Source organism: Gavialis gangeticus, unplaced genomic scaffold (genome assembly GCF_001723915.1).
Source record: "Gavialis gangeticus isolate Ggan-Ray unplaced genomic scaffold, GavGan_comp1, whole genome shotgun sequence".
NCBI lineage: Eukaryota > Metazoa > Chordata > Crocodylia > Gavialidae > Gavialis > Gavialis gangeticus.
In genome coordinates, this window is record NW_017728994.1 from 14,711,481 (window position 1) to 14,720,279 (window position 8,799).

An 8,799-nucleotide genomic window follows, 5' to 3' on the forward strand; every position below is an offset into this window, starting at 1 on the left:
AAGGAGAGGGGAGCAGCAGGGGGAAGAGTCCACTTCTGGGGCCCTAGCAGCCTTGCACAGAGCCCCCCTCCCCACCCCTGCGGCAATGGGGGAAGGGAGGAGGGGGAAGAGTTCCCCTCTGGGGCTGGGCAGTGCTGTATGCTGGGCATGTTCCTGGCTGTGAAGGAGCTGCTGGGATGGGCAGAGTTTTCCCCTACTCCTCCTCTCCTGTTACAGTGATCTGGCCATGCTCCCTCTTCCTCCACCCTCTGAACCCTGCAGGCCAAGGTTGGGGTTTAAACCCCTCCTCAGTCGTACTCAGGCCTGCTGGGGCCTGGCCATGCCCGCCCCCCCTCCCACCTCCCCTCAGCTCAGCTTCGCTGTGGAAGGAAAGGACTGCTCTAGTGCCCCCCCAGGCTACTAGTCTGATTTCCAGAATAAAAAGCAAATGTCTATCCAATTGCAAACTGGCTCAATCTCTGCAGGTTAGGCTAACCTGCAAAGATTGAATCAATTCAGGCTTTTTGAATGTCTGTCCCTAGCCTAGGTGAATGATACAACATGAGCTGTCCTGCAGTCAGAGAGTAACTAGCTTGGCTTACACAAAGACCTCATGATTTGACAACAGCCATATTGACTTTTAGGTCCAGATATCTCCTCTACAGGGCTATTTCTCTCCAGAGCATCTATCCTGTGTACTGTCAGGAAGGTCTGACACCTAACAATCTATATGTAATGAGTAGACAGAGCCCAGAAAATAAAACTTCTAATTTTCAGAAAATCAACAAGGATGCCTATACACGAACAACAAGAATGCTCTGATGTGCTGTATTTACAGCGCGTCAGAGTGGACTCATTTAACTGAGTCTGTTGGAGCATGGTAATTACCGTGCTCCTGTAGTCTCCAGCATCTTGTGCATCAGCATCTCTGTGGTGAAAAATGGCAGTGGGGGCACTTTAATTAAAGCTCATTCAATGAGCTTTAGTTAAAACACCCCTGCCTTCATTTTCCAGCAGGGGGATGCTGATAAACAAGATGCTCCAGGTGCTTTAATTACAGTGACTCTCAGAGACACTCTATTTAAAGCATGCCCTCTCCCCACCCCTGACCCACTCCCGGAGCTTGTGTATAAATGACCCAAGTTTTCAGGATTTGAAAGTGTTCAAACTATATCTTGACTAGTTCAAACATCACTATATTACATTTCTTCTCCCTCCACTTTGAATATTCAAGTAATGTTTTTTCCTTATGCTGGTGAGTACATTAGTCAGTTTCCTGCAAGCATTTTGGGAATAGCTGCAGGCACTTGTATTGTAATTCTTTTTGTCCTCCTTACATATGTAACCTCATCCCACTTTTCTGCCTGTTTATTATATCCATTTCCTTACTTTTACAACTCTGTCCCCTGAGTTCCCTATGTGCAGATGTTACATTTAGATCGACTTAACTATGTCGAGGTTGATCTTAATGTTGATTTGTGCAGATGTTCAGGGAGGTTAAAATGGGAAAAGAATGGCTGATCTAGTGAATGTCTGCATATGTTGGGAGTGCACCTGGGTCTATAAAAGCCGAGCTACATGCTCCAGCCTGGGGCTACTCTCTTTCTACTCCTGGCCCACCGAACTCTGACTAGGCTATTTTTATCCTCCTAATCCCCACCACTGCTGGATGGACAACACCCTCAATAGACTCACCACCACCCCCATGGACTCACCAGCTCCTCTCCACAATCCCACCCCTCACCCCATGGACCCACTAGCCCCCCTCATCCTGTCTGCCCCTTTCCCCACCCTGAGTTACTTAAACCAGTCTCCCAGAATGGCTCTTGGAACCAACAAACATTGGCGCACATCACTCCCAATCTATGATCACCTAGTTTAAAGTAAGCAGGGTGATTGTAGACCAAGTGGGGTGAATATCTGCATGTATCCTAAAAGTTATGCTGGAGATGGCTGTTATTTAAACAACCTTACTTCCAGAGAGATTTCTATCAATGTGACCAAATAAGATCTACTTACATTTCTTCACTGCAGTTTTCTGGTCTCTCCATTCTATAGCCTGTTTTTAGGAGGTTAAAGAGTCTTTCGGGAGCAATACCTGGATAGGGATTACCTCCCAGGGTTACAATCTCCCACAGCAGAACTCCAAATGACCATCTGAGAAAAAAAGAAATAATTACTCACATGGACTGCTAGAGTTTAAGAGGTTAGCATGGCCCCTTAACCAACTAGCATCCATTACTGTATCGTTTTGAGATCCCAACTAAGTCCAAAGCCCCATTTTGCTAGGTACTGAGCATATAGCAAAAAGTCAGCCTTCCTCAAAATTTAAAACATTAACGAAAAAAGACAGACTAGAGGTAGGAGAAAGTGACTCATTATATATGAAGAAGATTGGGAACTAAAGCACTCAGGGATAAAGTAACTTGCCAAGGCTGTCTAGGAAACTGTAGTAAATTTGGAAGCTTAATGAGTATCTCCTTAGTCTGAGTTCAGTATCTCATTCTCAACTATGGGCTCATCCTTCTCAGTTGCACTTTAATGTCATATAATTCACCTCAATAAAAGTCCAATAGGCCTATTTGCATGAATTTATTTAATCAGGAACGTAAAAGCAGAAGTACTGCTGGTAGAAAGTAGGACCGGTCAGTTCTGTAGGAAATTTGAAGTACACAGTAAACAATTAAAGTTCTGATAAAAAAAGGAAATGTAAAAAATGTTCTTCTACCTTTCTTTTGAACAGTAATGACACAAATACCACGATACAAACATATGCATAAAAGACTTAAGGCTTTTCCCTTTAGAGGAAACCTTACATCAGAAACATAGGCACAAGTAACAATAATCTAATCCAGACCCTATTTAAACTCCCCTCAAAATCTGAATGTTCCCAGTGACAGGTCTTGGAAAACAGCCAAAATCACTTGTTTCCATTCATCGTATAAGCTTGATGGGATGCCCTGGTGAGCAAAATAACAGAAAAATTGCAACAAATGCCCACTTCTGTTTTCTAGTTGTTTGTTTAATTTTTGTGAAAGCTTCAAATTTGAAGGGGACCGAAGAGAAGTTACAGATCCACAACATGTCTGTGATAGGTGTCTAATTCCCTTAGACACCTTTGAAAATCCCATCCCAGAATTTTAGCATAGACAGTCCTCTATATGACTGTCTTTCACTCATCTCTTCATAGTTCTTTAAGGTTTTTGTTTTAACAAGAGAAGTGACATTCCCAGAGCCAGGACCCATGAAAACTTTAAAATGGTTGTGTACACAGTGTGTTCAAGACAGAATAAATGACTAGTCTTGTGCAGGCCTAGATGATACTTAAACAGATTTTTTTCTTATGCTAATGTTCTGTAAATTCATTTTTCAACAGTCTGCCTATTTTGAAAAGCTAATGCATATTAATAACATTCCACTGCACTTTATTCATTCCTTCTATTCTTCCCTTATGCTCCTTATTCATGCAATCCTTTTTCGGGCCCCATCAGGGAATAATTCCCAATGTGATTAATCCAAACAGGATATGTGGTATTACTAGGCTTTATTTCCAAGATTGTCTTTTGTTAAAGGTGAATTTTTCCAACACGCTGTAATAGGGTGTAACTTGTTAGTAGTCCCTCCATTAGCTCCACTTTTTTTGGCAAATGTTCAGATACTGGACTTTATTTTTGTAATTGTGACAATTAACTATGTTGGGGGAGGGGAGGAGAGATTTTCCATTGTATGATATTTGTGGATGAATAAAAAGCCCTCAGAGATGGAAAGAAAAATACACACAAGATGACTGTGGGCTGACATTGCATTTGTCTAGGTTCCAACCTATGAAGTGAAATGGGTTTTGCAATGGGATTGGAAAAAATGTATCAAAGCTGGCAAGCTGAACTTCTATTAGAGCAATGCCAATTACTAACTATCTACAAACATCTTAAAAGGAAGAAGCTGGAGAAAAAGAAATATAGAATTGCTGAGGTTAATCCAACTTTTTGGAATGGATTTGGTATTTTTGATTACATTTGCCATAAAGTAGGTAAATATATAAAACAAACCTCACAGTTCTCCCCAAAAGTAACCCTTTCCTTCTTCAGTTTGGGAGTGTTGGACTTCAAGTCCAAGAAACTGCTACTGCAAGAACAACCTGCACATGTGTCTCAACTCTATTCTGGAATTCTGGAAAGGTTATAAAGGTTAAGGAGCTGCTATGTAATAATCTAGGGATATTGATATTTAGTAATACCATGAATACCTGGTCATCTCAGCAGTGAAACAAAATCACTGTATACTTTAATACAGTGATTTAATACAATTTCCACAAACTAAAAGGACAGAGAGACACTACCACAGCTGAGAATGCAAAGATTAAAAGAACTCTAAACAAAGGTGTCAGTTGTCAGAGAACAGACTGATACAGAAAGGTGTTTTGTAAAAAAAAATCTGAAATACTGGATCATTTATCAAATCCAGCAAATAATAAGGGCTGGATGAGAACTGAATTTTCTGAGGGAACCCCATAATTTCATTTTTATCTTTTATGAAATGGAATGGAAATAAAAATACAAAAATGATTTTTGTGTGAAATAAAATTAAAAAAATGATTTTGAGTCGATCAAAATATTTTATTTCTATATAATTAGAGCATCTTAGTCTTAATTTTGGCCTTTAACCTTTAAAAATGCAAATATTAATTTTGTTTACAAAAAAGTAATTATAAAAAAGATTCAAAGTATTCCTTTCTGAAAGAGTTGTCAGAGGACATCACTAAAAAACACTTTTTTAAATAAACAAAGTTTCATTAAAATGGGTACATATTTTTGATGGGTGTATTTTAAATTGTGATGAAAACTTTTTGGTCAAAAATAGTTCAATAAAAATAAATAAATGAAATCTTAGAGTAAAGAAGGCATATGACTTGATGGGTTTACGGGTTTAATGTCTGTTTTCCAAGACTGCTTTTGTTCAAAATAATTTATTCTTTTATTTAAGGTGTCCATCCTGTCTCAAGTTAGCACTGTCATTGCTCCCTAAGGTAACAGAATAGCATAGTCTGAGCCAAAGTCAGGCCTGCTTAGTCTGGTCAATATCAGGGGATTGCAGTCCACACAGGGTGCTGACAGACATGCAACTCCCCAGTCTAACTCATGGCGCTTCACAGAAAGTGCCACGAGATAAACCAACCCTCCCAACCCCACAGACATTCTCTGTTGGATCAGGAGGATGGAGGATCAAGTTTCACTTTGGAGTCGATCCAACAAGAGAGGCTGCATAACTGCAGTCTCTTCTAGCCCCACCCCTCTGTTCCTAGCTCTGGTGCTGTCTCAGGATGGGAGGTGGGGAAGGCAGGGGAGGGAGGTCCATCCTGGGGTTTGCCCAGCCTCCACTGGATTGTGGGGGAAGGGAGTGGGAATTGGAGCCTTTCACACTGCAGGGGAGGCTCCAATCAACCCCCTCCCAGGCTGAGCAAATCTCAGGCAGAACCCACTCCCCTCCCTTCCCATCCTGAAGAGAGCACTGGGAATGGGGCTTGGTTGCTTCAGCCCAGCCCTGCTCCCAGTGTGCATTGACAGAAGTTAATGAAGGTACTCTGCTTTGCAGCACCTTCATCTGAACCCTGTAATGAGGGTTCATTTGTTGCACATTTTTAAAAGTACTTTGCAGTTGTGCACTTCTGTCAGTGCACAGCTGTAGAGTGCTTTCACCAGCCAATCATATGACAAAATGTCACTTCAGTCAGTGCCCATAAGGATCAGGAGATTGTCCCTTGAGGAGCTTGGTTCCTGAGAAGGGTTGATCTTGGAGACCCCAACAGAAGACAGAGGTTTGTGGTTGGCTCAGCAGTTAAAACATGAGCTATTTTTTGGTTGCATGTGTAACACTAACATCCAAAGCACGAGTGTCTCACACTAGGAACTCCTTTTCTTCTCTGTTGGGTATCTCCTTTTTGCATCACACAGGATAGATTCCCCATATGCTGTCTGATTTTCTCCCAGACAACTAGAACACAGTATGAACACACTGGAGATCATCTAAATTCATCATGACAGGGATATAATATGATGTACTCACCACATCTCTTAAGAACAACTGGACACTGTTCTTGTCTTCAATGCTATAGACCGGGGCAGGCAAAATACAGCCTGTGGGCCATATTAGGCCCACCAGTTGATCCCATATGGCCCACCAACTGCCACTGGAAGCCTGAGAAGGAAGGGCTGTCCCTGCTCTGCTCCACTCTGCCACAGCTGGGGCTGGGCCGCTCAGCATGCAGACTCCTTCACCCGCCTCCCCCTACCCCACAACCACACCATTGCCTGGCTTCCTGTTGGCACTGTCTGTGCAGTTGTGGCACTGTGGCTGTTAAGCCCACACAAGACAAGATTCAATGTGGTGCAGTGAGCAGCCATCCCACCTGCCCACCTACTGTGATGAGCTGCTGCTGCTGCTGCTGCTGTGGTACCACTAAGAGGTGAGTATGTGCTGGCCATGGGGGGCTCAGCCCCAACTTTCCCAGTGCAGCATGAGGGCAGCAGCTCATCATGGTGGGCAGGTAGGATGGCTACTAAGCATGCTGCATCTCACCTCAGCCCATGTTGGCCCAGCTGCTGGCAGCCATGGTGCCAGGACTGTGCAGAGCCAACAGGGAGCCAGGCAGGGAGGTGGAAGGGTCTGCACACTGTGTCCCAGCCCAGCCCCAGCTGTGGCAGAGCAGAGTACAGGCAGGGAGGTGGAAGAGGCTGCTCACAAAGAGTCTAATCCTGCTTTCATTAATGAAGCCAGTTGGAGTTTTTGCACTGGCTTAATTGTTTGAATGGGAGCAGAGGCCCTAAATCCCTAGTCCTGTCACTGAGCCCACAGACTAGGTTCCTGGATGTGGACACTTGGCAACTACAAAAAGGACTATGTCCACTAAATCTCATTTCACCTAGGACTACAATATTAGAGGGCATCAACCTGATGGTATTACTGATTTAGGCTCCCAAGCCTGAAAGGTTAGATGTTAAACATGAGTTTGGCCCCAAAGTCATTTATTTTGATGGGAATTACATACCTCAAAACCTCTGAGGACCAGGATCTTAGTTTTGTACTTAATGGATAGCCCACAACTTCAAAAGTTCTGTATACTTTACCACCAGTAGTACAATTAACATTTGATCTCTGATTTTTGTTTGTTTTTGTCATATAAACTATAACTGGTAAGAATACTACAGTAGTTTATTAAACTCTATAAACATGTAATCTATAATGAACACAATTTGGACTCACACATCGCTTTGTGTTGTATATATATGATCAAACAGGGATTCTATTGCCATCCATTTGACAGGTATTCGACCCTAAGAGAAAAACAACAGCAACAAAATTACTGGATGAGAAAACGTTCTTTTACCTTTGGAACAATAAAAGATTATTTATTGAACTGTACTGCCAATGTGCAAGCATGGTGGACTGAACAACATGATATTTCATTAAATGAACACAACAGGTTACAGGACACAGCTTAAAACCTCTTTCTAATCATTGCTGAACTCTCCCATGCATTCACAGGAGGTCCAAATTCTGAAGAGACTCAGATGGTCAATAAAGAATGATGTTCAGATGATTTACATGGCAAATTTAGTTAACCTAGATGTCTATACATGTTCACAAAAAGCTAACAAACTCGGAACAGTACAGTCATATTAGCAGAGCTTAATGGCATGAGCATCACTGTGCCAATGAGGCTACTCTGCCCCTATTTCAGGAGCTAATGCTTGCAGAGCCATCATTGCCTCTCTCAGCACAGCAGCATCTCATGCTGTATAAGAAATGCCATAGGTGATATTGTCAAAGGGCTTTTTCCATGGTCACTTCTGTATCTAAATATCTGGGGAAATCCAAATCTGAAATTCTCATGTGTGAGACTTTGTACTAGCAGTATATTCACGCTGAATTGAATTATTGGCTGTGCTGACCTTCACAGTCTGAGCTTCCAACTAACTTCAAATTTATATGCAAAAGCCCCAAAATCAGTTGTATACAACTGCAGGCAACTTCACAGAAAGCAGAATTTGGTTTGCTAATTTTTAATGACCATATCTGTTACAAGAATAGCTAACAACTAGATTCCATTGTTTTGACAATCAAAAGTACTTGTATTAAGGGAAAGCAGTGATATGGTTAAACAATGAGAGAAACTGTCCTAATACTAGAGGAGAGGCTCTCCATCACATTTCCTTTGCACTGCCCTACTGATGAAATGTTACCATATGCCGAATACTGCCACAAGCACCATAAGCAAACTAGGCTATTTCTGGACAGTTAATTATAATTTACTGTGGCGGGCAAAACAGAATTGCTTTAAAGATTATGTGGCATTCTACATCTGTAGCCATCCTATTGTGTCTATTTTCTGTATCAGAGATGAGCCCAACCTCTGGCACTAGACTGGGATTTTTTCCTTTTTAGAGTAGTTATGAGCCTCATCCACACTAGAAGGAGAAAAATACTTCTGAAATTAGGATCTGGACTGAGATTCCACATTTGGAGCATTCAGACTCAGAATGCACTCTGATTTAAAGGATGATCAGATCTTTCTACATATTGTTTTGTTAGCTTGACAGTTATAAAAGGGTGAAGAGAAAATAATGCCTTGTTTAGATAAAGTAGCAAGATGAAATTAGATGCATGTGAGGAACAGCCATATGAGACACTAACTGGTCTACAAACTAACAGCCATACAAAATGACTAGCTAAAAAAATTAAAATAAAATAGGACCATCTTTTATTGTATTTTTCAATATCATTAATATAGTGTGCACTATTTCTGTGTGAAAATCATTCCCA

The 8,799-nt window shown here is 41.7% G+C and overlaps 1 protein-coding gene across 2 annotated transcripts in view; it reads right to left on the reverse strand.

Annotated features, from left to right (window-relative positions):
* Window positions 1–8,799, reverse strand: part of RET (ret proto-oncogene) — a 242,477-nt gene that overhangs the window by 14,124 nt on the left and 219,554 nt on the right. For both annotated transcript variants that reach the window (XM_019502324.1, XM_019502325.1), the window contains exons 16-17: window positions 7,240–7,310; window positions 1,999–2,136 (exon numbers count right to left, since the gene is read on the reverse strand). In XM_019502324.1, the coding sequence (XP_019357869.1) occupies window positions 1,999–2,136; window positions 7,240–7,310 (209 nt within the window). The remainder of the gene's footprint in view (window positions 1–1,998; window positions 2,137–7,239; window positions 7,311–8,799) is intronic.